Source organism: Leucoraja erinacea, chromosome 13 (assembly GCF_028641065.1).
Source record: "Leucoraja erinacea ecotype New England chromosome 13, Leri_hhj_1, whole genome shotgun sequence".
Taxonomy (NCBI): Eukaryota; Metazoa; Chordata; class Chondrichthyes; order Rajiformes; family Rajidae; genus Leucoraja; species Leucoraja erinaceus.
In genome coordinates, this window is record NC_073389.1 from 41,697,293 (window position 1) to 41,724,966 (window position 27,674).

The 27,674-nt window shown below is 42.3% G+C and overlaps 1 protein-coding gene and 1 pseudogene across 1 annotated transcript; both read left to right on the forward strand.

Moving 5' to 3' along the window:
- Nucleotides 1-13,416, forward strand: part of LOC129702940 (uncharacterized protein C3orf38 homolog) — a 35,329-nt pseudogene extending 21,913 nt beyond the window's left edge.
- Nucleotides 13,417-20,648: 7,232 nt separating this feature from the next.
- Nucleotides 20,649-27,472, forward strand: LOC129702942 (uncharacterized). Its single transcript, XM_055645045.1, has 2 exons — nt 20,649-21,199; nt 24,899-27,472. The coding sequence occupies exons 1-2, from the start codon at nt 21,076-21,078 to the stop codon at nt 25,591-25,593; spliced, it is 819 nt and encodes a 272-aa protein (XP_055501020.1). The 5' UTR covers nt 20,649-21,075; the 3' UTR covers nt 25,594-27,472.
- Nucleotides 27,473-27,674: the final 202 nt, after the last annotated feature.

Below are 27,674 nucleotides of genomic sequence, written 5' to 3' on the forward strand. Positions count from 1 at the left end.
CTGATCCAGGATGAGGAGGAATCTGCCTACAGACAGGAAGTGACACACCTGGCATCCCTGTGCCATCGCATCATCCTGGAGCTCAATGCTCTTAAAACAGTGGAATTTATTGTAGACTTTAAGAGAGCTCTCCCTCCCCTCACCCCACTCACCATCAACAACACCACAGTCACATCTGTGGATTATTTTAAGTTCCTGGGAACCATAACCTCCAAGGACCTTAAATGGGGGGCCACCATCGACTCCACAGTCATTAAGGCATAACAGAGGATGTACTTCCTGCGGCAGCTGAGGAAGCACAATCTGCCACAGGCAATAATGGTCCAATTCTATACAGCAGTCGTAGAGTCTGTCCTCACCTTTTCCATCATGGTTTGGTTTGGTTCAGCCACCAAGCATGACATCCGGAGGTTGCAGCGAATCGTCCCATCATCTGAGCAGGTTATTGGCTGCAACCTTCCCTCCATTGACGAACTGTACACTGCAAGGGCCAGGAAGCGAGCGGGCATGATCATCTCTGACCCCTCTCACCCTGGCCTCTGGAAGGCGACTCCGGATTGTCAAAGCCACTACAGCCAGATAAAAAAACAGCTTTTCTCCACGAGTTGTAGCTCTACTCAATAACCATAAGTCTGTAGCCTCATTTTGCTCTGGTATTTTATTTAATCCACATGTTTAAACTGTAATGTTTTATTATTAATGTTTTATGTGTCATTCTTAATTGTTACTGTGTGTCGTGTTGTCACTTGCGAGCGGAGCACCAAGGCAAATTCCTTGTATGTGTATATACTTGGCCAATAAACTTATTCATTCATTTATACATTAATTAATTGCTCGAGACATGTTAACTATCCGGTTTGTCATTGTGGCAGATGCTTTCCTGAGATAAAATGTAATCTCAAACGTTCAGTTGTTAATTGGAAACAGGTCCTTCGGCCCACCTAGTCCGCACTGACCAGCGATCTTTGCACATTAACACTATCCTACACACACTTGGGACAATTTTACATTTATACATTCATACCAAACCCATTAACCTACAAACCTGTTAGTCTTTGGACTGTGGGAGGAAACCAAAGATCTTGGAGAAAACCCACGCGGGTCACAGGGAGAACATACAAACTCCGTACAGACAGCAGCCGTAATCAGGATCAAACCTGGGTCTCTGGCGCTGTAAGGCAGTAGCTCTAGTATGCCACTGTGCCGCCCTAAATTTGTTGATAGTTCAGACACATACACATTATTTTTCCTCCACTTTGCTTTACTTTCTGTCTCTTTAATCCTTTCTGCAGCAACGTTGGCCTGTAGTGTACAATTAGGCTGATGTTATAAGTGCTCAACGTTAAAACAAAGCAAATTGTGCAGCACATTCTGCTTGTAGAATGCTAAATGTAGGAAGCAGTGAGTTGTGCAATTTGTTATTTTCTCCTCCATAATGCTTTGCGATATCCCAAAAACTCTGTATTGGATTTCATTCTAGGGTGTGAAATTGTTTTAATTATATTCTTATTTCCACTCGATGACCCAGAAAATATTAGGGCATATAGTGCCATACATCTTAATTATTCCTTTACAGCTTTCTTAACATTAGAAAATTACTTTGGAAACGGTGGAATTGTAAACCTTCTATTTCTAATATCATTGCAGATTTTAACAAACATTCACTTACCATTTTTGTTTTCATTTGTTTTTCTTACTGTCTCTTTTACCATCTCATTTGTCTTGCACTCACACTGGTCCCAGATCCCCTTTGGACATTATTGCATTGTAAAGGAAATTCATATTACTCCCCAAAAGCCATTAAAGCTTTAAGCTAAATAGATTCATACAACGGCTCGAAGGGCCGAATGGCCTACTCCTGCACCCATTGTCTCTTCACTAACAGGGACACAACTCTTCACCTGCTGAGTCCATATTGACCATCATTTAGCCGTTTACACTAAGCAATCTTCCGTTATTCCAATTTATCTCAGCCACATTTCCTTCAATTCCCAGTAACGTCTACAATTTATCACACAATTTATTGTAGACAATCAACCTTCCAACATGCACATCTTTCAGAATTCAGATTCAGATTCAGATTCAATTTTAATTGTCATTGTCAGTGTACAGTACAGAGACAACGAAATGCATTTAGCATCTCCCTTGAAGAGCGACATAGCAAACGATTTGAATAAATAATAATAAGTGTCCGGGGGTCTGGGGGGTGGGTGATTGGCAGTCACCGAGGTACGTTGTTGAGTAGAGTGACAGCCGCCGGAAAGAAGCTGTTCCTCGACCTGCTGGTTCGGCAACGGAGAGACCTGTAGCGCCTCCCGGATGGTAGGAGGGTAAACAGTCCATGGTTGGGGTGAGAGCAGTCCTTGGCGATGCTGAGCGCCCTCCGCAGACAGCGCTTGCTTTGGACAGACTCAATGGAGGGGAGCGAGGAACCAGTGATGCGTTGGGCAATTTTCACCACCCTCTGCAATGCCTTCCGGTCGGAGACAGAGCAGTTGCCATACCATACTGTGATGCAGTTGGTAAGGATGCTCTCGATGGTGCAGCGGTAGAAGTTCACCAGGATCTGAGGAGACAGATGGACCTTCTTCAGTCTCCTCAGGAAGAAGAGACGCTGATGAGCCTTCTTGATCAGAGTAGAGGTATTGTGGGTCCAAGAGAGGTCATCGGAGATGTTGACTCCCAGGAACCTGAAGCTAGAAACACGTTCCACCTCCGTCCCGTTGGTTCTGGACTTGGTCTGTTGGTTAGAAAGTCCAGTATCCAGTTGCAGAGGGAGGGGTGGATGCCCAGGTTACCGAGTTTGGTGATCAGTTTTGATGGTATAATGGTGTTGAATGCTGAGCTGTAATCGATGAACAGCATTCTTACGTAAGTGTCTCTGTTGTCGAGGTGGGAGAGGGCGGAGTGAAGTGCTGTTGAGATGGCATCCTCCGTACTCCTGTTCTTGCGGTAGGCAAACTGATAGGGATCCAGTGTGGGGGTTAGGCAGCTTTTGAGGTGTGCCAGGACCAGCCTCTCGAAGCACTTGGTGATGATGGGGGTAAGTGCAACTGGGCGGAAGTCGTTGAGGCTTGCCGCAGTGGAGTGTTTTGGCACTGGCACGATGGAGGTGGCTTTAAGGCAAGTGGGGACAACTGCTTGGGCAAGTGACAGGTTGAAGATGTCAGTCCAGATGTCTGTCAGCTGCGCAGCACAGGCCCTGAGCACGCGCCCGGGGATGCCGTCAGGGCCAGCAGCCTTACGTGCATTAGTCCTACTCAGTGCCACGTACACGTCGTAGGGGGTGAGTGTGAGGGGTTGGTGATCGGCAGGTAGCACAGCCTTGATGGCTGTCTCTAGATTGTCCCTGTCGAAGCGGCCATAGAAGTGATTAAGCTCCTCAAGGAAGGAGGCATCGCTGGATGTGGGGGTGATGTTGGAGGGTCTGTAGTCCGTGATGGCCTGGATGCCTTGCCACATGCGTCGGGGGTCGGAGTTGTTGTTGAAGTGCTCCTCAATCCTGAGCTTATGGCAGTTCTTGGCCTTCCTGATGCCCCTCTTCAGGTTAGCCCTGGATGAACTGTAGGCTCGAGCATCGCCTGACCTGAAAGCGGTGTCCCGTGCTTTCAGCAGTAGCCTGACCTCGCTGTTCATCCATGGCTTCTGATTCGGGTATATGGTCACCTGTTTGAGGGAGGTGACACTATTGATGGTGGAGTTTATAAAGTCCAGAACAGAGGATGTGTAGGAATCAATGTCCGTGTGAGAGTCAAGGGTGGCCTGGGCTGCAAACGCCTTCCAGTCAGTGTTTCCAAAACACTGCTGAAGTGTGAAGTCCGCTTCCTCTGACCAGACTTTAACTGTCCTCACAGTTGGTTTAACCCGTCTGATGAGTGGGAAGTACTTAGGGAGCAGGAACAATGAGACGTGATCAGACTGACCAAGGTGGGGGAGGGGGACGGCTTTGTAAGCTTCAGCCATATTGGTGTAGACTTTGTCCAATGTCTTGTCTACTCTAGTGGGGAAGGATACATGTTGGTGGAATTTGGGGAGTACAGTCTTCATGTTGGAGTGATTGAAGTCACCCGCAACAAGGAAGGCTGCCTCGGGGTTGTGCGTCTGTTGTTTGCTAATGGCAGTATGCAGCTCTTTCATTGCAAGCTTGGCATTAGCATCAGGAGGGATATAGGCTGCAGTCACAACAGTGGAGGTGAACTCTCTGGGCAGATAGAACGATCTGCATCTAACCAAGAGGAACTCAAGGTTAGCTGAGCAGTGACTCTCGATGATGGTGGAGTCCGTGCACCATGCTTTGTTTACATAAATGCACAGACCCCCACCTCTGGTCTTACCAGAGTCTGATGTCCTGTCCGCTCGGAGTAAATGACGCCCCGATAGCTGGATGGCGCTGTCAGGAACGTCAGTGTTGAGCCAAGTTTCCGTGAAGATCAGGATGTTGCAGTCCTTGATCCGGTTGTGGGAGGTGATCCTTAGCCGGAGTTCATCCATTTTGTTTGCCAGTGAGCGCACGTTGGCGAGGAAAAGGCTAGGAATCGCTGCCCTGTGTGGGGCTAGCTCTAACCTGGCCTTTAACCCACCTCTGCGTCCCCGGCGGTGTTTTGTGGGGGTGTGATGGGGGTGGGGTGGGACCGAATCCTGAGCACTGGAATAAAACCCACGTTTAAAACCCACAAATTCCACAAAGATAGTGTCAGAGGCTAGGGTTGAACTGTGAGGCAGCAAACCTAGCAGCAGTGTCAATGTAATCAATGAACACATTCCTTCCTTATTGATGCCAGACTCTGGGCATCATCCTCTTACTGAAAATATAGTAACTGGTAATATTCTCATTCCCATTTACTTTCTTTGTGAGCTAAGGATTGAATGTATTATTAATTCCAAAAAATATTACTTCTGTTAAATGTAAGTACTGTGCCAGATCATGCTTATCCTTTTAAAATTTTCTTGTAGAAGTCATCAGCGTCATTCTGAACCACAGCCACAGTGCCAAAGAGCTCCTAAAACGCAAGAAAGTTCTGCGAGAGTCAATATTGAAGTACTTAACAAAACATGGAGTGACTGTATCTATTTCATCAAGCAAACAACAGCTTATTGGTGATGCCTTGCATTATTGGTGGAAGCTGGACTGGAATAGAAACCAATTTGCAGCTGATAGACAACTCCAAGATCGACGTCCAAAATGGATGAAGGGTGTGGTACAGAAAGTGACAGATGCTGCAAAAAAAAAGCTAACATCCCCGGGGCCAATGATCTCAGAGACAAGAGAGTCAGGGAAGATGAGACAGACAGAGGAACAGGAGAAAAAAGAGGAACAGGTAAAGAAAGGTGACGAGCAATGTGGAAGACAAACAGATGAGCCAATTTTGAAGCAACCAGTAGGGCTGGGTGAGCGGGCGTACGGAAGGGTAGTTGGATATATCTCCCCTTCTTTATGGTTTTTTATTTTTGCGCTTTTTATATTGTTTTCTTTCTTACCTTTTTTCCCTTTTTCTTTCCTATCTAGTTAATTATTTATAAAATGTTAAAACTGAAGCTGTACGAAAATTATATAACTGCTATGCCGAACATTTTATTTTGTACAATTGCTTCTAACAAAAAACAAATAAATAAATAAATAAATAAATAGAATGGAAATTTGGAGCAACCACCCAGCCAAATGAAATGACGATTAACATACACGTGAACATAGCACTGGTAATTCATGTGGCATCAAAAGTTATTTGGCAGCGTGAGAAGATTTTATGTCCTTGTCTCTGAATTATTAGAATTTCATGAAGATTTATTGTTCATTGCCATAAATGAAATCCTAGAGAGAAGGACAGGGAGGGAGGCAGAGGTAGTGAGCGAGAATGTAAGTGAGAGAAAGTTTGAGGAAGTTGTGGGAAGTTTTTGGAGAGAGAGAAGGGAAGAGGGAGAGAGGGAGGGATGGGGGAAAGGAAGAGGGGTAGAGAGAGAGAGAGAGGGTGGGAGAGAGAGGGAGGGAGAGAGAGAGGGAGGGAGGAAATGAGTGTGTGAAATGGCATTTGTAATCAATAAGTTGTCATAAATTCACTGACAGTCGGTTAATACGTCAAAACAGTATTAATAGAAAGTTAAGTAATAAGTGCCATATATTAGTCAAATTACTTAATATTCAACTACTTAATTAGAGCACATTAAGATACTTAACTTCTTGGGAATGCTGATTCCCTGACAGATTTAAATACTGTTAAACCTTTTGGGGGTTTGTTCTGTTTAGTTTTTATTAACTCTTTAAGGTGCGGAGTTACTTAATATTATCTATCTCACGGAAGTTTTCACTAACCCAACGGGTAGTATTCACCCATTTCTATATGCTGCAATTTCCGTTGTTTTTCTTTTTCACTTTCTATTTTCTTTACTAAATATCTTATCTATTTTTATCAATGCATATTTTTCTGTATTATCTCATACCAAGCTTTTCAAAACAAGAAAAATAAGACTGAACAATTGGAATTAGAAAAACAGATTAAACAGCTAGACTCAGAATATGCGATTGGCCCAACCACATCAAACCATAATAAGATAGCCGCATTAAAATTTAAATTAAACCAGATCCTTTCTGCAAAAATTATTAGGGTATTTCATTATACTAAGCAAAAACATTTTGAATTTGGTGACAAACCACATAAACTACTTGCACGTGAACTTCATAAATTAGCGAAGGATCACGCTATTCACAAAATTAGATCAGAAAAAGGAGATCTGCTTACATTGCCTAAAGATATTAATGAAAGATTCTTAAAATTCTATCGAACACTAAACTTATCAAAACAACAACCGACCCTACAAAGATGAAAAGTTTTCTTGAGAATTGCAATCTCCCATTCCTTAATGAGAAGAACGGGATGAATTAGCAGAGATAACAACAAAATACATTGTAGAGACTATTAAATCATTGAAAAGTGGAAAAACGCTGGGTCCGGATAGGTTTAGTAACAAATTTTATAAAGAATTTAATGATTTAATTTCCCCACGTTTACAAGCCCTTTATATTCAAGCATTTAAAAAACTGACTTTACCACAAAATCTTGCCGAATCAACTATTACATTGATTTCAAAAAAAGATAAAAATCTCGAGGAGCCTGGATCCTAGACGGCAATAGCCCTTTTAAATACGGATCAGAAGATATTAGCTAAGACTTTGGCTCACAGATTAAGCTTGGTTATTAGTATACAGGTACTAATACATGCAGATCACACTGGGTTTACACCTAAATGCCATTTGTTTTATAATTTGAGACGTTTGTTTAATATAATATACTCGCAGAGAACGACAAACGAGGATCTAACAATTATTTCTCTAGATGCAGGAAAAGCTTTCGACCAAGTGGAATGGTCTTATCTTTTCACAGTGTTGGAAAAATTTCAATAGGGAGAAAACTTTACTTTATGGGTGAAGCTCTTATACACTAATCTGACAGCCAGAATATTGACAAATCAAATGCTTTCACCTACATTTTATTTATCTAGGGGTAACAGACAAGGTTGCGCCCTTTCACCAATGTTATATGCTTTAGCCATAGAACCCCTTGCTGAGAGTATTAGGTCACATTCAATCACATTAGGTCACACTCGATTCTCCTATCTCTAATACATTTGTATGTCAACGTATGAGCAAAATCTGATAATACATAGTAATATACATATCTGGAAATGGTTGAAATACTGTCTTAAATTGTGAAACGTGTCTCTCCTTCCTATTGCAAACAATCCCTCGTTTAAACCGTCTACCTTAGATAGGGTGTTTGTTCAATGGAAAAACCTGGGAATTAACACTGTGGGAGACCTCTATAAGAAGGGGATTCTCTTTTCTTTTCTAAAACTACAGAAGAAATACTACTTGAACGCAAACAATTTTTTCAGATACCTTCAAATCCGAGATTATGTGAAAACATACACACACGATTGTCCTTTTATGGGTCCAGATATATTAGACGATTGTTTGAATAGACATGCCGATACAAGTAAGTTGATATCTTACGTTTAGAATTAGAATTAGAATTAGAATTACCTTTATTGTCATTCAGACCTTACGGTCTGAACGAAATTTCTTAAATATTGATACCCCACCTTCTGAGATTTATAGGCAAGCATGGGAGGACAAGTTGGGTTTACCCATTTCAAAAGATATATGGGGGGAAAGCCTACTATACATACATTACTGTTCTTTAAATGTCAGGCATTGCCTGATACAATTCAAAATATTACATAAGTTATACTACTCAAAGACCAAATTGAATAAGATTTTCCCAGCTGTCTCCCCTATTTGTGATAAATGCCACTTCCAATGACATTCCAAAGACGTTTCCTTGACTATGGTTTAATAACTACGAAAAAACTTATACTTAAATTCTGGAAAAAGATAACAGTTCCCACAGTGAAGATGTGGATCACAGAAATGACCGAGACACTACATCTAGAAAAAATAAGGCTCGTTTTGGCTGATAAATCAGACCAATTTTCCAAAATATGGTCTCCTTTCATTGAATTTCTTCAGCAACAGTATGGTTGAACACAAATTTAAACCATGCTTGGGTTCGTTGAGCGGGGGTAGGGTAGGATAGTGGGACCTATCTGCATTTCTTTTTTTCTCTCACTTTTAAGTCAGTTCAGGGGTTTTTTCTTCTCGCTTTTTTGTATCTTTCTTTTTCTTCATCTTTCCTTTTTACTTTTATTTATCACTTATCAACTTATTTATCAGTTTATAAAATGTTTAAATTGAAGCTGTACGAAAATTGTATAATTGTTATGTCGATTGCTCTCTTATTGTACAACTGCTTCTAATAAAATAAACATTAATAAAAAAATGAAATCGTTTGCAGCTCAAAAAAACATAATACTCAAAGGAAGACACATCACGTAATCTAGACAAAAGAAATGAAGTAACTTTTTTAGAACTAGTTTGAGGGGGTGATTAATGGACTTGTTGGGCTGAAGAGATGAGAAGGAGACTTGTTCTGCACATCTTCTTTGAATTTTGCCTCTCCCACTTTAAAGCTATGCCCTCTAATCTTTAATATGTCCACCATGGGGATAAAAGTACTGACTATCTACCCTATCTATGCCACTCATAATTTTAGATGTTTCAGTCAGGTTTCCTCTCACCCTCCAATGTTAGAGAGAAAACAATCCAAGTTTTTCCACCCTCTCCTTATGACTAACGTCATCTAGGGAGTAATCTGGTTAATATGTTTTTCTGCATTCTTTCCAAAACCTCCACATACTTCCTATCATGTGGCACCCATAACTGTGGACCAAAGGCAGAGGAAAAGAATGTTTGGGGTGTTTTTTTAAGAAGAAACTGCAGATGCTGTAAAATCGAAGGTAGATGCTGGATAAATTCAGCGAGAGAGGCAGCATCTGTGGAGCGAAGGAAATAGGCAACGTTTCGAGTCGAGACCCTTCTTCAGTCTCAACCCGAAACATCGCCTGTTTCATTCGAAGTTTCTCCAGCATTTTTGTCTACCTTTGGAGTGTTTGAATGGCTTTAGAGATACAGCATGGAAAGAGGCCCTTTGGCCCACCAAGTACACGACAATTACCGATCACCCATTCATGCTAGTTAAGGTCAAAAGGAATAGTAGAATTAGGCCATTCAACCCATCATGTCTACTCCACCATTCAATCATGGCTGATCTATCTCTCCCTCCTAACCCCATTCTCTTGCCTTCTCCCCATAACCTATGAAACCTGTAGTAATCAAGGATCTATCTATCTCTGCCTTAAAAATATACACTGACTTGGCCTCCACATCCTACTGTGGCAAAGAATTCCACAGATTCACCCCCCTCTGACTGAAGAAATTTCTCATCATCTTCCTAAAAGAATGCTCTTTCATTCTGTGTTATCCCACCTTTGCAACCACACCCTACACACCAGAGGAAATTTTATAGATGAGAATTAATATTGTTGACATTTTGGGTCAGGACCCTCCTTCTGGATGGAGGTCTGAAGACTAGTCTGAGACTAGATTCATGTTATGCCCCTTTCATCGATACTACACACTACATGCAATTTATAGTGGCCACTCAACCTACAAACCCACACGTCTTTGGGATATGGGAGGAAACCGCAGCATCCAGAGGGAACCCAGGTAGTCAGAGGTAGAACAAGCAAACTGCACGCAGACAGCATCCGAGATCAGGATCGAGCCCGGTCTCTGGCGCAGGAAGCAACTCTACCAGCTGCTTTAATGTGCCATCCTTTGATTGGTTTTTGGAGCTGAAAATATCTTTTCTGCATGCTTAAGTGACAAATAACTGCATGTTTATTTAACTCTCCATCTTTTGGCATTCACTCAATTTTTTTTGTCATTTTCTTTCTCGTTCCAAAAAAAGCTGACTTTATTCTTATTCCTTAACACCGTCCAGTGTCAGCAACCACCCCAAGTTATGACAGTGGGAGGTTCCGAATGCGGCGACATGGGCAAGGAGTTCTGCCAATGGTTCTTTCATCTCCTGAATTCTCAGAACCCTTCCTTTGGACAGCAGGCGGAAGCGTGGGGCCCACAGCACTTCTGGGACGATGCAATGCACCATTTCACCCACTGCGTCCGGGAAATCCAAACGGAACAACATCAGAGTTCAGCGACAGTCAGCCTGCGCCTGCTGTCCCTGGTGAAAGATGAACAGCTGCTCTTCAACCCAAACATCAGCCACAGCGGCATGAGATGTGCGTAACCTCTCCACATGGAGTCGTTGCCATAGCAGTGGCCGGCACCGTTCACAAGGAAGGGCAGTGCCTGGGTATTTCTGAGCAGGTCTTTGGGCCCATTCGCACAGGGGTTTGTGGGAACAACTGGAAAATCAGGTTTGTTAAACTACAGATGGAAGCTTTTACTGGTCAGCAACAAAACATCCAACCCAGTGTGTCTGTTCAGATGCCTGAGCTGTAAGCCTATCTCAATGAATTCAATGCACTTCTTAAGTAAATATATTTTAGTTTAGTTTAGATTTAGACATACAGAGTGGGAACAGGCCCTTCGGCCCACCGAGTCAATACTATCCTACGCACACTATGGACAATTTACACATGTACCAAACCAATTAACGTATATACCTGCACATCTTTGGGGTGTGGGAAGAAACTGAAAACCTCGGAGAAAACCCACACGGGCATGGGGAGAATGTACAAACTCTGACAGACAGCAATCGTAGTCGGGAACGAACCCAGGTCTCCGGCGCTGCAAAGGCTGTAAGGCAGCAATCTCTACCGCTGCACCACCGTGCCACCCCATGGAATTTATCTTCTCTATCATTTACAACCCTGAGAGGTGCTTGAAGGTTTGGTACCGAATCGAAGGTCGGGGGTCAGCATTTAGCTGCACAGGTTGACACTGAAAATTGAAAACTATCCCATTCAATTTTGAGATTATATCACTTTCATCTATGAGAGTTGTGGCAAAACTTCAAATTTACCTAAATATGGTGATCGTAAGAACCTAATTGTATATCAATAGATTTTTCAAAAGGTAAATTAATCTATCCAAAAACATGAAAGCTCTCTGTAGACTGTTTCTAATGAACAGATCAATATATTTAATAAAATGAAAATGTGCAGCATTATAATTAAATCATTTGTGCATTTAACATAAATTATTTGATTGTTACAGCAATATAGACAGGAACTTAATACAAACAGTAATGACAGCACTGAACATCGGCAGCTAATAAATTTAAATCACTTCAATTGATCACGTACAATGAATTATTACTAAATTCACTTGATTGTCAAAGTAATATTCCCTTTTTCGCAGGCATTCCCTTTAGATCAAGGATGACCTGCTTTCCTCTTCAGTTCTGCAAGTGGCATGTGTCTCATAGGGTCAGGGAGTAATATAATCCAACAGCAATTAAACAGGCCCTTCGGCCAAACTCATCATTGGTGACTATGATCCCCTATCTAGGCTGGTCCCATTGCCCACATTTGACCCATATCCCTACATATCCCTTTCAGAAGGCCTTCGATAAGGTGCCGCATGTGAGGCTGTTAAACACGATAGGAGCCCACAGTATTAGGGGTAACGTACTAACATGGATTGAAGATTGGCTGACTGGCAGAAGGCAAAGAGTTGGAATAAAGAGGGCATTTTCTGGTTGGCCGCCAGTGACTCGTGGTGTTCCACAGGAGTCAGTGTCAGGTCTGCTACTTTTCACTATATATGAATGATTTGGACAATGGAATTGATGGCTTTGTGACCAAGTTTACAGATGATACAAAGATAGGTGGAGAGGCAGGTAGTGTTGAGGAAACAGATCTAGAACAGATTGGGAGAGTGAGCAAAAAAGTGACAAATGGAATACAGCATAGCAAATCATACAGTCATGCACTTTGGTAGTAGAAATAAAGGTGTACACTATTTTCTAATTTGGGAGAGTATTCAGAAATTGAAGGTGCAAAGGGACCTCAGTGCTGGTGCAGCATTCCCAAAGGGTTAGTTTACAGGTTGAATTGGCAGTAAGGAAGGAAAAAGCAATGTTAGCACTCATTTCCATAGGACTAGAATGCAAAAGCAAGGATGTGATACTGAAGCTTTATAAGGCGCTGTTCTGACTGCATTTGGAATATTTCTGATCAATTTTGGGCTGCATATCTGAGAAAGGATTTGCTGGTGTTGGAGAGGAGGTTTAAGAGAATGATCCCAGGGATTACTGGGTTAACGTATGAGGAATATGTGATGGGGTCTGGGCCTGTACTGGATGGAGATTAGAAGGATTAAAGGGGACCTCATTGAAACCTACAGAATAATGAAAGGCCTGGAAAGAGTGGATGTGGAGAGGATGATTCCAGTCGTTGGAGAGTCCAGGACTGGCTATCCATGTTTCAAAATCATCTGTGTCTGTGTGAATTATTTTACTATGGGGTGATCATTACACACCAGGCGCCATATGAACTTAATGGAGTGAGGTGTGAAGGGAGGAACTGCAGATGCTGGTTTAAACCAAAGATAGACACAAAAAGCAGGAGTATCAATTCCTTCTCTCCAGAAATGCTGCCTGTCCCGCTGAGTTACTCTAGCATTTTGTGTCTATCTACTGATTAGGAGGACTGGTTGTGGATTTATGTAAGGGTAACCATGTCTAACAAATCTGATGAAAGCGGAGTAATAGATGTGGTTTGCATGGACTTTAGGAAGGCTTTTGATAAGGTCCCGTATGATATTAGTCCAGAGGATTTTGGGCGGCACTGTTACGCAGCAGTAGAATTGCTGCCTTACAGAACTTACGGCACTGGAGACCCGGGTTCGATCCCGATTACGGGTGTCGTCTGTACGGGATATTACGTTCTCCCCGTGACTTTGTGGGTTTTCTACAAGATCTTCGTTTTCCTCCCACACTCCAAAGATGTACACGTTTGCAGGTTCATTAACTTAGTAAAATTGTCCCTAGTGTGTGCAAGATCGAGTTAATGTGTGGGGATCACTGATCAGTGCAGACTCGGTGGGCCAGAGCCTGTTTCGCGCTGTATCTCTAAACTAAACTAAACTAAACTAAGGCGCAAGGGAAAGCTGATCCAGAATTTGGCTTTAGGTGGTAGGAGACCATGAATAGTGGTGGAAGTGAATAACAAGAGGAACTGCTTGACCACCATTTTGCAAATGCTTGGGATCTTTTATATTTACCTAGCTATGATATCCCACTTGCATTTTAACCTAATTTATACACTAGAGTAAGCTGAGAATAAATAATTTTCCAATGTTCCAATGTTCTCTCAACTCTGGATACCTTACAGTCCACAGGAACTGATCCAATGTAACCACACTTTTTAAGAAAGGAGGGGGCGCGAAAATGGGGAATTATAGACCAGTTAGTGGTAGTGAGGAAGATGCTGGAGTCAATTGTTAAAGATGTTATAGCAGCGCATTTGGAAAGCAGTGACAGGATCGGTCAAAGTCAACATGAATTGATGAAGGGAAAATCATGCTTGACTAATCTTCTGGAATTCTTCTGAAACGAGACCTGGGTGTGCTTGTACATCAGTCACTGAAAGTAAGCATGCAGTTACATAAAACTAATGACATGTTGGCCTTCATCGCGAGAAGATTTGAGTTTAGGAGCAAGGAGGTCCTACTGCAGTTGTACAGGGCCCTGGTGAGACTGCACCTGGAGTATTGTGTGCAATTTTGGTCTCCTAATCTTAGAAAGGACATTATTGCTATTGAGGAAGTGCAGCGTATGTTCACCAGGTTAATTCCTGGGATGGCGGGACTGATATATAATGAAAGAATGGGTCGACTGGGCTTGTATACACTGGAATTTAGAAGGATGTGAGGGTATCTTATAGAAACATATAAAATTCTTAAAGGATTGGACAGGCTAGATGCAGAAAAAATGTTTCCTATGTTGGGGTAGTGCAGAAGCAGGGGTCATAATTTTAGAATAATGGGTGGGTAATTTAGGACTGAGATGAGGAAAAACTTCTTCATCCAGTGAGTTGTGAATCTGTAGAATTCTCTGCCACAGAGGGCAGTAGAAGCCGATTCACTGGATGTTTTCAAGAGAGAGTTAGATTTAGCTCATTGGGCTATAGGAATCAAGGGGTATGGGGAAAAGGCAGGAAGGGGGTACTGATTTTAGATGATCAGCCATGATCATATTCAATGGCGATGCTGGCTCAAAGGGTCGAATGGCCTACTCTTGCACCTATTTTTCTATGTTTTCTATGTTCCTACTCAACTTTTGAATAGGACAAAGCTTTTTGATTCCTTCTGATGCGGAATCAAAAAGGCTACTATGTTCTTTTCCTACCTCCAGTTCCCCTCCCCCACCACTATAATTTCTGTCTGAAGAAGGGTTCTGACAAGAAGCATCACCTGGTCTGAAGAAGGGTTTTGGCCCGAAACGTTGCCTATTTCCTTCATTCCTTAGATGCTGCTGCACCCGCTGAGTTTCTCCAGCATGTTTGTGTACCTTCGATTTTCCAGCATCTGCAGTTCCTTCTTGAACACGAAGCATCACCTGTTCCTTTTCTCTTCTGCCTGACCTGCTGAGTTGCTCTAGCCCTTGTGGGCTCTCTAATACTTAGGTAAGGTTGATAATGGATGAAGAAAAGCAATAAATGTTCAGAAATAGGGCAAAGGAGCACTTGAATAATGGTTGGAATTGAGTTCTGAAATAAGACCTGGGTGTTGAGGGTTAACACATCAGTCACTGAAAGTAAGCATGCAGGTACATGATTCTAATGACATGTTTGGCCTTCATCGCGAGAGTTCATTTGAGTTTAGGAGCAAGGAGGTCCTACAGCCACATTCGCCAGGGCCCCTGGTGAGACGCACCTGGAGGTATTGTGTGCAATTTTGGTCTCCTAATCTTAGAAAGGACATTATTGCTATTGAGGAAGTGCAGCGTATGTTCACCAGGTTAATTCCCGGGATGGCGGGACTGATATATAATGAAAGAATGGGTCGACTGGGCTTGTATACACTGGAATTTAGAAGGATGTGAGGGTATCTTATAGAAACATATAAAATTCTTAAAGGATTGGACAGGCTAGATGCAGGAAAAATGTTTCCTATGTTGGGGTAGTGCAGAAGCAGGGGTCATAATTTAAGAATAATGGGTGGGTAATTTAGGACTGAGATGAGGAAAAACTTCTTCACCCAATGGTTTGTGAATCTGTAGAATTCTCTGCCACAGAGGGCAGTATTCTCTGCCACAGAGAGCCATTGAGCCATACATCACAGAAACAGGCCCTTCGACCCAACTTGTTCATGCTGACCAAATTGCTCCAAAATCTGGGCTCGTCCCATTTACTTGTGTTTAACTCAAATACCTCTAAATCTTTCCTATCCATGTACCTGCCCAAATGTTTAAGTTAGTTTTGAGGTACTGCATGGAAACAGGCAAATCAGCCCACAGTCCACACAGATCATCGATCACCCATTCACATTATTTCTATGTTATCCAACTTTTTCATCGATTCCCTACACACTAAGGGCAATTTACAGAGGCTAAGTAACCTATACACCTGCACGTCTTTGGGAGGTGGAAGGAAACCGGTGCATCTGGAGGAAACCATGTGGTCACAGGGAGAACATGCAAACTCCACGCATACAGCAGCTACGGTCAGGATCGATCCCGGGTCTCTGACATTGTGAAGTGGCAGCTCCATTAGCTGCATCACTGTGGTGCCCTCTTTTAGGCACTTAGACTATTTCAGACCATTAGGATTTGCATCTTTCACTGATCCAATTACTATGTGTTCCTATATTTATTTGAAGCTTGAAGCAAGAGGTGCAGCATGTTGTCATGGCAAAGTGAATCATGACTAGGTTAGTCAGCACACGCCCTGTCAGACATGTTGACATAGGTGGTGTTGAGCAGATCAGCTCTAGCTCAGTCACCAGCTCATGAATGATTTATGAATGCTATTATCTTGCACTAAACATTACTCACAATATTCCCTTTATCATGTATCTGTACACTGTGGACGGCTCGATTGTAATCATGTGTATTATTTCTGCTGACTGGTTAGCATGCAACAAAAGCTTTTCACTGTACCTTGGTATAAACTAAACTCAATTCCACTATTCATCGACTTCTAACGTTGATTGGAGCCTCAATAAATGTTCAGGCTGCAAGATAGAAACTCAAGCGTGGAGATATCTAAAATAACTCTAATCTCTCTTTCCATATTTCTATATTTAGAAAATTGCCATCAGTCTCTGACTCTCTGTGTACCTTGAGAGGGCTTTACTTGATGCCCTATTTCAAAGCACATTGCTGCTGCTATGTGGAATGAAGGGAAATGTTGTGACCTATGGTGAGGACTCCTTCATTGCCTCTATGTTGGTGTAAAATCTGTTTTGTTTTGCTCGCTTTAGACTTTAGACTTTAGAGATGCAGTGTGGCAACAAGCCCTTTGGCCCACTGAGTTCTTGCTGATCAGTCATCACCCCGTACACTAATACTACTCTACACACTCGGGACAATTTTACAATTATCACCAACTGGTTACAATTATCACCAACTGAGGAAACTGGAGCACCCGGAGAAAACCCCCACGGTCACAGGAAGAACGTATGAACTCAGTCCAGACAACACCCATAGTCAGGATTGAACCCAGGTCTCTGATGCTGTAAGGCAGCAATTCTACCGTTGTGTCACTGTGCTGTTTGACTCTTTGTCTACAATAAAACCATAATAATCATTAAGCATTTCCAAATCAAACTACTGAAAAATCAAAACTTCAGGAACTTCTGTTTGCCTGACATGCTGCACATATTTCCTTCCACACCTACTCTCTGTCTCATGATGTGGCATATCCAGGAAGAATCATAGTCATAGATTCAGTGTGGAAACAGGCCCTTCGGCCCAACATGTCAACGGCGACCAACATGCTCCATTTACACTAGTCCTACCTGCCTGCAGTGGCTCATAAACCTTGAAACCTATCCCATCCATGTATCTGTCCAAGTGTTTTAAAACGTTGTGATAGTACCTGCCTCAACTAGCTCTTCTGGCATCTAGTTCTATAGAGCCACCACTCTTTGTGTTAAAATAAAAGAGTATAGTGAAACTTGTTTTCATCTTAAGATAGGGATCCGATAGAAATATATAACATTCTTAAGGGATTTCTTGGATTGAAGTAAATGGCATGAACCACATTTATATTCAGTGAGTTTATACCAGCAGTGCCTTTGTACCATCATGTGGCTGTTGGTTTTGCCCCAGTGAGCTCATCTGTAGGATGAACCCAGCATGCACTGCCAGTCAGCATTACTGCCTTTCCTCTTCACTGGTCAGTGACAGTATTTTTCAGGATTACTGCAAAAGATTCCGTAACAACAATCATCCAGTGTGCTGAGTAGATAACATTTAAAGGTAGCTAGCAAAAGAACGGCAGACCAAGTCCCTCACCTGTACAGTGTCAGGAGTCAAGAGTGTTTTTTTTGTCATTAGTCCCAGTTAGAACAATGACATTCTTACTTGCATCAACACAACAGAATCTGTAAACATTGTGTGTAGAAAGGAACTGCAGATTCTGGTTTACACTGAAGGTAGTCACAAAATGCTGGAGTAACTCAGCGGGACAGGCAACGTCTCTGGAGAGAAGGACTGGGTGATGTTTTGGGTTGGGTTTTGTGTTGAGAACCTTTTTTTTTAATTTTGTACTCTAAACAATATAATACACAAGATAAAAAAAAGTTCAGTGTGTGTGTGTATATATATCTATATATATATATACATATATATACAACTAGATGTTTCAAATTAGACTTAAAAGTTATGGTTGTTTAAGATATAGTATGTTATTGTATAATCACAATATTATTCCACATTATACTGATAATTTCCTAGTTAATAATGGACTATTTTATGTATTTTATTAAGTAAAGATTAATTTGACTTCTTTGGGTTTTGGGTTCTGTATAAGGGCTGGGGAATCAGGAAATTGGAGGTCAGCATTCAAACTGCATCCATGCTCATTCCTGTTGGTGAGAGGGGATGTACATCCTGAGAGGGTTCTGGCTTCTGTAAACAGAAAGCTTCTGGTTGAAGGCTGACAATCAAAGATGACATTGTTTAAGAAGGTTCTGCAGATGATAGACCTTTGACTAACTTCCTGCTATTTGGGGGTTTCGTAACTAATGTTTGTGATCAATATAACCATAGCGTGAGAAGTATTGTATTAGTTGCAAGCATGCTTTGAATGGGTAGAGCTGTGATTGATATGTTAGCCGTCATTGCTGCAACTCTGTATAAACATGTGACTATGTTTCTGAAATACTATTAAAAAATTGCTGTATATCTTTATTCATTAGAGTGATGGCCTAGGAGGAGTTAAGTGTCTGCTGTATACTTGACTTTGTATATCCTGGCACTCTCGCCAGCTAAATGATCAGTAAAGCTTGTGTTGGTTTTACCTAATTTATTGTGAGTTGTCTGTTTTAAGAAACTAACTTTAACAATACCTGCAGCAATTTCATATACAATGTTGCATCAATTGTAGCATTTGTATTTGTTTTATATGTGACACTTTCGTTGTTTTAATAAACATAACAGTCCTCTAGGTTGTTACTCTGTGACGTCTAGGAAGTTTGACTCTACCTGAGGATAAGATAAGAAAGGATCCCCTACATCCCACAAACCCATAAATCCCTTGTTTTGTCAACATGTTGGGTCATGTATTCAACAGTGATGTTTCGGGTCGAGACCCTACTTCAGTCTGAAGTCTGAGTTACTCCAGCTTTTTGTGGCTATCTTTGGTTTAAACCAGCATCTACAGTTCTTACACTGTTCAACTCCCTGGTGAATCTCTTCTGCACCATCTCCAAAGCCTCCACATTCTTCCTCCAGATCACCTTTAAAATAAAAGCAGTAAAAGCTGGAAATACGCACCAGGTTAGGCAGCATCTGTGGAGAGAAAAACAGAGTTAATGTTCAAGTTGATTGCCTATTATCGGAACGGATCTTTCAGATGAAAGATCATGAATCTGAAACATTAACTTTGCTTCACTCCATGTTCCATAGATACGCTGAATTGCTGCATATTTCTTCCACTTTCAAATTTTATCTCAGCTTTTCAACATCTGTGTTTTTTGTTGCTTTTCCCTCACTTTGGATGTGCAGTCAATGTAAGTTGGGTTAGTAAACACAATAAGCAGTATACACCAACTCCAAATGGATAATAGTCATGAGATCTTCTGCGTCCTCCACTAAAATTACTAAAACATCCGATGGCCATTTTCAGGGAAATTTATTTCTGTCAGAGACACAAGGCACGGCAGATGCTGGAATCTAAAGTAAAGCACAAAGTGCTGAAGGAACCTAATGGGTTAGGCAGCATCTGGGGAGGCAATATTTTGGGTTAGGACTCTTCTTCAAACTGATTGTCTATTCAGGCAATTTTTGATCGGAGCTCATTCGTCGGAATGCAAGAACACACTCAGCGGCTTGGAGTTTCCGAATTGGCTGTTTCCTACCGCAGCCTCCGAGTCCACAGGTCGAGCTAGACAGGATGTAACACTGGCGTCCCTCGGCAAAAGATCCCAGGACTCCGCGATGTTAAAGTCAGCGCCACCTGCGGCTAGAAGCTCCGCAAACCATAGCTCCACAGTGTTAAAGCCAGCAGGCCCAAGACTCTGGAGCTTCAACACAGGCGATCCCTGGAAAGGCATCGTCCCCACTCCGTGATAGAATTCAGAGCTGTGTCGCAGCTGAAGCTCTGGCCTGTTTCCGGCAGGAAAGGCCACGCCAATCCAGTTGGGAGTCTGCGAGGGGGGGACGAAGATGCGACTAGGAGAAAATACGCTTCTCCGTCCAGGTAAGTGACTGGGAAACAGTTTCCCCCTATTCCCCCCACGACCCCCCACATAAACAAGAGTAAGGAACCTTTAAAGCATGCTTTTTGACATACATAAAATAACACAAAGGGGTGAAAGGATGAACAGCTGCTGGCGAGGCTGCCACACTCGATGGCTCCACCCAATGGATTTTGGACGTTTTGAAGAAAACAGGAGCAGCAAGAAGAAACCCACGTAGTCAGTGAAAACGTGCAAACGCCACATAGGCAGCACCTGATGTCATGATGGACCCTGTGTTTTTGTATTTGTGAGAACAACTTGAGGATCTATGCCACTTCACATACATTGCGTGCTGTATCATTACATAACCACAACCTTGACCATGGGTTATGGGGAGAATGAGGTTAGGAGGGAGAGATAGATCAACCATGATTAAATGGCGGAATAGACTTGATGGGCTGAATGGCCTAATTCAGCTCTATCACTTATGACCTCATGACTAACATTTGTCTGTATTTATTGTGGCTGTCTGAATACCTGTTGACGAGGAAGGAGTTAAAAATTCTGTATTAATCACAGCTGATGATGTTTATTATTTAGGTCAGCTGACTTTGAGTTTCGATTTCCCATAGTGCAGTTCTATTTTTTCTTTAGTTGTTTCACTTTGATCTAATTGGATCCACTGACGCAGTACTTTATTGTTTGCCAAATTGAAAGGTTGTTGCTGTGGCACACCCTGTTTATTTTCCAACTGAGTTCATTTTCAACATTTTGATTGCCACAGAGACTTAATTTAGGGGGAGGAAATGTCCCATTTTTCATTTACTCAAAGAAGTGGATGTTCTGAAATCCTAGAATTATTAGATATCAGCAATTTGCTTGTACTGAACGATACCGTAGCCAGGAAGACAAATGCTTGGACCAAACACGGTAAGTACAATCACGTAATAATTAATATATTGTTGGAAGATTGTGCAGAATTAATAACTTCCCATTTGTCTGTAAATTGGCAAATAGATTTTTAATTATTTATAAGGGTATCACAATATCTCATGATATCTTTTGCATGGAAGTGTTTCTTTTTAAACTACTTTTGGAATATAAACCCAACTCACTACTTGTGGAAAATTGTATGTTTACATTTAATTAGTGTTTACATTAATTTAAAGTATATGTGAACTTTTATCTGGCAATATTTCGGTAGAATTATGACAGCATGGAATCAAGCAATTACCTGCAGACTGTCTAGTGTCTACATATGTAATTCAAAGACTCCTGTGCCCTTACTGTGATGTGATTATGCAGTTTTCTGAATCTCGCCTCTCACAATTTCTCAAAAATACATGACTCGTGTACTACCATTAATTAACGTAAGGTTTAATTTAGAGCCAAATTAACATATAGCATGGAAACAGGCCCAACGTTCATGCTAATTAAGTTGGTATTCCAAGCTAGTCCCATTTGCCTGCATTTAGCTCAAACCCTTTCTATCCATATATCTCTCCAAATATCTTTTGAATGTCATTGATGTATTCACCTCTATCTTCTTCTGGCAGCTCATTCCTGATATGTACTACTCTCTGAGTGAAAAGGTTGCTCCTGAAATCCATCTCAAATCTCTCCCCTCTCAATTTAAACTTATACCCTCTAGTTTTAGAATCGTCTATCTTGAGAAAAAGACTGCAAACATTCACTTTATCCATGTCCTTCATGATTTTGTATGTCATCCCTCAACCTCCTATGCTCCAAGAAAATAAGTTCCCAGGTTATTCTCGCTATAACTCAGGCCTACAAGTCCCAGTAACATCTTCATGAAAATAGTCTTGAGGGACATTTTTTTGAAACAATAAACAGTATTAGACAGTATAAATACAAAACTGGCAGAGTTTTATTTCTGTTAATGTTCTCTGAAGATCCAAAATTGTCATCACGGGTTCCTTAATCAACATAAAATATCATGAGCTTCCTTTAAGTTCACACAAGCTTCCACTCCTGTAAACAATTTAACAATCCTAAAGTGGCAACCGATCTAAGGTTTTCAACGGAGCAATCAAACACATTTCTGCAGCAATTTCTCCTACACTCCAAACACTTAGAAAACATAGAAAATAGGTGCAGGAGGAGGCCATTCGGCCCTTTGAGCCAGCACCGCCATTCATTGTGATCTAGACAACTACTTCACTTCAATCTAGACAAAGACAAATGAGCTCATAACATTCAAGCAAAATTGTAATCAAACAAAAAAATTATACCACTTACACTATCATGCAAAAACACATTACGATATAGAATATAAGCATTTGTCTAATAATGCATTAGTTAACTGTACAGTTCAAACACAAATCACAATATTTTAATATACCCAAATCGTGCTGAAACCCCTCCCACGGGTCCTAAGGACTTTTCCTTCAAAGTACTTCTTCACTTGGACATACTGTCTTCCCCATCAAGGTACGTTTACATATAGCCAGTACTCTTCCCTCTTCCAAGATAAACTTGGTGGTACACTTCCCTTTAGGTACTTTTTCCGCTAACAGGGTACTGTTTTCCTCTTTCAAGTTAGTTCTTCCGCTAACAAGCTACTCGTCCCTGGAACCGAAGGATATGCCCCCTTGACTGCGCAGCCACGATTCAGACTCCGATTATAACAATAGTCTTAATCACACTATATTAACATACAGTTGCGATTCAAACTACAATGATATCAGTAGTATCTAACACTCAAAACTCTAAATTAACGAAACACACTTTAAAGCAACAGCAATATTTAACACACTTTACACTATAATATTTATACGTTTAAATTCAAACGATCTAATATATACACTTTTATTAATTTACAATAGCCAGTGCCCTCAATATGAAAGTCCGGAATAGATCAATGAAGGATCTCTTTACAATAACCAGTCCATCACTATGAAGCCCTGAATTTAGTGGAATTTGAATCGAAGAATTTAGCCCTTTAACCCCACGTAATTATCCACTCCCACTACTTTAGCTCCTTTCCCACTAATCCGAATAATATAATAGACGCATCTCCCAATTCCAATCAATCCTCAGTGTTGCCTCAGTCCGACACTGGGTTCCCAGTAGCTTTACGGAGTCCTCAACCTTATCCGAAGCTCTAATACTACTCACACAGGCGGGGCCTCAAACCCCCTAGGCTTCTCCTCTTCCAACCTGCTAGGTACTGGGCTTCAGCATGTGTCGGCTTCGCGCTGGCTTTCAATGCCAATCTTTAAGGTGTCCTTCAATCGCACCCTCAGCACCGATACAGTACTTCCTCAAATTGTACTGTTTCCTACTCAGCCCTGTCTCTTAAGATATCCCAGCAAATTCAGATATCCCACTCAAACCCCTAAAATCTCTCTCTGGTGTCAGGCCAAGGTGTGGGGCCTCGAACATGCTAGAGAAAAGCCTTGTGAGCCTAACCACCATCATACACCCTAGGCGAGGACTCTCTCTCTTCAAGCCCTCAGTGCTTGCTAGACTACTAATTCTCTGATCACATCAGGAGTTGTAGCACAAGTGCTCGAATGATCGATTCGTCCCGATCAGCAAAATGGGAAAACTCTTAACTCTAAATGGGATATCTCTTCCCTCAATCTGGAACGAATCAACTCCCGGATCGCAAATTTGTGCGTGGCACTCCGTTAAGATCCCGAGCCCCCAATGCAATTATGCCTCTAAAGCTTACCCTGTTAGTCTGATTCAGTAAAAGACTGTGTCAAGCACTGGATCACCTAAACTTCTTTATTCTCAATAACAAACACAATTTCTGTACGATAACTAACCACACCGCGGGTGCGATCTTTGTCTCTACTCATCCAAGCCCTTCAGTCTCGTGTGAATAGACACCTCCAGCAGGTCGGCACAGTCCCAAGTGCTCGCCAGAACATCAACCCCGATCCATGTGGTGTCCCCTCTTTAACACTGTATCGAACTCGTGGCGCGAAATACATGGGGGGGTGGGGGGGGCAACCCCTACAAACCAATCATAAACAAAGTTTACATAATGCATGAATTGACAGTTCGTTCTTCTAGGGAGATGCTAACTGCATTTCGTTGTCTCTGTACTGTACACTGCACAATGACAATAAAGTTGAATCTGAATCTGAATCTAACCAAATCACAAATTACACCATTACATTGTTACTTCATGAGGCTTCTAAGGGAATTCCCCTGAGTAAAGAAACATGTCACCAGGTCAGGTAACACAAACAATTCATACAAGGTTGCATGTTTTAACCAATCACAAAATCACAAGATACAACACAACACAAATACTCTGCAACATAATTAACAGTGGTGTTGTAACATACCTTCCCCAACCAATCCCATTCATTCATTTGCAACAAAGCTCAGCTCTTTCTGCAAAACCCTCATACATATTAACAATTGAAGTGACATCTGGACATCATCCTGTTCTTAACTTCTTCCCAGGACCTCGGCATACTGGAGCCATGAGCTTCATGGCTTTGCAGCTTTTTGCAGATAGATGCCAAGCAGATTTTGCAAAGGCAGAAATCCTCCATTTTGTCACGTACTAAATTGGCCAATATTATCATCACTTTCTGTCAAATGTGAGTACTGTGCACAGTTAATGCATATCATTTTTTTTTTTTGTAGAAGCCATCAGCGTCATTCTGAGCCACAGCCAAAGTGCCGAAGAGCTCCTAAAACGCAGGAAAGTTACGCGAGAGTCAATATTGAAGTACTTAACAGAACATGGTATGGCTGTATCTACTTCATCAAGCAAACAACAGCTTATTGATGATGCCTTGCTTTATTGGATCCAACCGCTGGCCACATCTTCCCATCTACTCCCCTTTCAGCTTTCTGCAGAGACTGCTCGCTCGGTAACTCCCCTGGTCCATTCGTCCTCTCCAACCCAAACCACCTCCTCCCCAGGTACTTTCCCTTGCAACCGCAGGGTATGCAACACTTGTCGCTTTACCTCCTCCCTTGATTTCATTCAAGGACCCAACCAGTCTTTCCAGGTGCAGCAGAGGTTCACCTGCACCTCCTTCAACCTCGTCTATTGTATCCGCTGTTTCAGGTGTCAGTTGCTCTACATCGGTGAGACCAAGCGCAGGCTTGGCGATCGCTTCGCCCAACACCTCCGCTCAGTTCGCACTAACCAACCTGGTGTCCCAGTGGCTCAGCACTTCAACTCCCCCTCCCATTCCGAATCTGACCTTTCTGTCCTGGGCCTCCTTCATTGCCATGATTACGTCCAGCGCAAATGTGAGGAACAGCAACTCATACTTCACTTGGGTAGCTTACACCCCAGCGGTATGAACATTGACATGTCTAATTTCTGATAGTTCTTGTTTTCTCCCTCCTTCCCCTCCCCCAGGCAGGACATTATACACTGCCTGGACCAGGAAATTGATATGCTGTGGTTTAGTTTGCCAGAGCTCAGTCCATGTGACTTTTCGGTCCATGACCTGTTCCCACCCTGTCCAGGCCCCCTGCTGCCTCAAGCCAACCACTCTGGTAAACCTTTCCTCCTCCACCGCTGCCTTCACTTCCTCCTGGACCAGCCTGCGTCTCTCCTTCCTCTTGGCCTTGTCAAATTGGAGAGTTGGGAAGATTCCCAGATTAGCTCTTCTCTGAGCTACTGCTCCCACAAGGACTATGTGGCGTATCCAAGACTCCGCTAGCAGCACGGCTTTGCTGGTTCTCCACTTTCTCATAGTTTTCACTTCCACCCCTACCTGAGCCACTGGGTTACTGGAGACTCTGTACAGCATCACCTCTCTGGCCCGAGTCACCTTAAACTCCTCCTTCAGGGGCAGCTGGAGCTTGATGTTATTTCTGTAAAGGGCGATGCTGCTAAAGCTCCTGGGCAGCCCCAGCCACCTCCTGAGGAAGCTGCTGACTTTGCTCTCTAATCTCTCTACGATGGAGATTGGCACCGTAGACAAGCAGTGGCCAGAATCTTCTTGGCAGGATACCATGCTGGTAAATTCATGCCTTGAACTTGCTGGGAAGCCACGGCCAGTCCACAGCTCTCAACCATCTCTTCAGCTCCTCACAGGTTGCCTAAACTGATGCTGTAACCTTCAGGCCACTGTTAAACACCTTGCCAAGTCTTTTTACTGGCCTTTCGGAGAGTTGGGCAGTTGGGATTGGTGTCCCTACGATGCTGAAGCGGAACCTGCCCATGACTTTGCCTGAAGCAAGAGATTATCAGCAATTTCAAGCAGAGGTGCAGTATGTTGTCATAGCAAAGTTAATCATGACTAGTTTAGTCAGTACACGCCTTGTCGGACATGTTTTGTGGAGTGACATAGGTTGGGTTGAGCAGATCGGCTTGAGCTCAGTCACCAGCTCATGAAAGATTTATGAATGCTATTATCTTGCACTAAATGTTATTCACAACATGCTCCCATGGAGATCTTTATCATGTACCTGTATCATGTATCTGTACACTGTGGATGGCTCGATTGTAATCATGTGTATTCTTTCTGCTGACTGGTTAGCAAGTGACAGAAGCTTTTCACTGTACCTTGGTAGACATGACAATAAACTAAACTCAATTCATCAACCTCGAACGTTGATTGGAGCCTCAGAACATGTTCAGGCCACAAGAAAGAAACGCAAGTGTGGAGATATCTCAAATCACTCTAATCTCAATCCATATTTCTATATTTAGAAAATTACCATCAGTCTCTGTGATAATATTGGGCATTTTGGTGCCTAGAAAAAATGGAGGATTTCTGCCTTTGCAAAACCTGCTTGGCATCTTTTTGCAAAGGCTGTAAAGACCATGTGGATCATGGCTCCAGAATGTCTGTGGCCTGGGAGGAATGTCAGTACAGGGTGATGTCCAGATGTCCTTTCGTTGTTAATATGTATGAAGGTTTTGCAGAAGGATATGGGTCCTGCTGCAAATGCATGATCAGGATTGGTTGGGAAATTATGGGTTATAATACTATTGTTAACTATGTTGCATGGTGCTATGGTATACAACTATGTTGTATACTGCTATTTGTGATTGGTCAAGGAGAGGGTCCTTGCCTAAATTGTTTACATTACCTGATAAAATGTTTCTTTACATCAAGGAATTGTCTTCCATTAAGAATTTTCTGTAGAAGCAATGTTATGGGATATTCTGTGATTGGGTTAGGGACCTGTCAACTAATTTATTGTATGATCTTTATTTATGATTGGCTTATAGGGGTTAACCCCCCCCCCCCCCCCCCCCCCCCCCCCCCTCCCCCCCCCCCCCCCCCCCCCCCCCCCCCCCCCCATGTATTTCGCGCCAATGGTCCGATATAGTATAAAAGAGGGGAGAACACATGAAAGTGTGTCGATCTTCTGGGGTAGCACTTCTGAGGTGTCTATTCGCATGAGGCTGAAGAGCTTGGATGAGTAGAGACAAAGATCGGACCCGCGG

Excerpts from the sequence above, each read along its gene's own strand:
- LOC129702942 (XM_055645045.1), top strand. The coding sequence starts at position 21,076 with ATGTCCCATTTTTCATTTACTCAAAGAAGTGGATGTTCTGAAATCCTA. Across the intron at positions 21,200-24,898 it reads AAATGCTTGGACCAAACACG|AAGCCATCAGCGTCATTCTG; the intron begins GTAAGTACAATC and ends TTTTTTTTGTAG.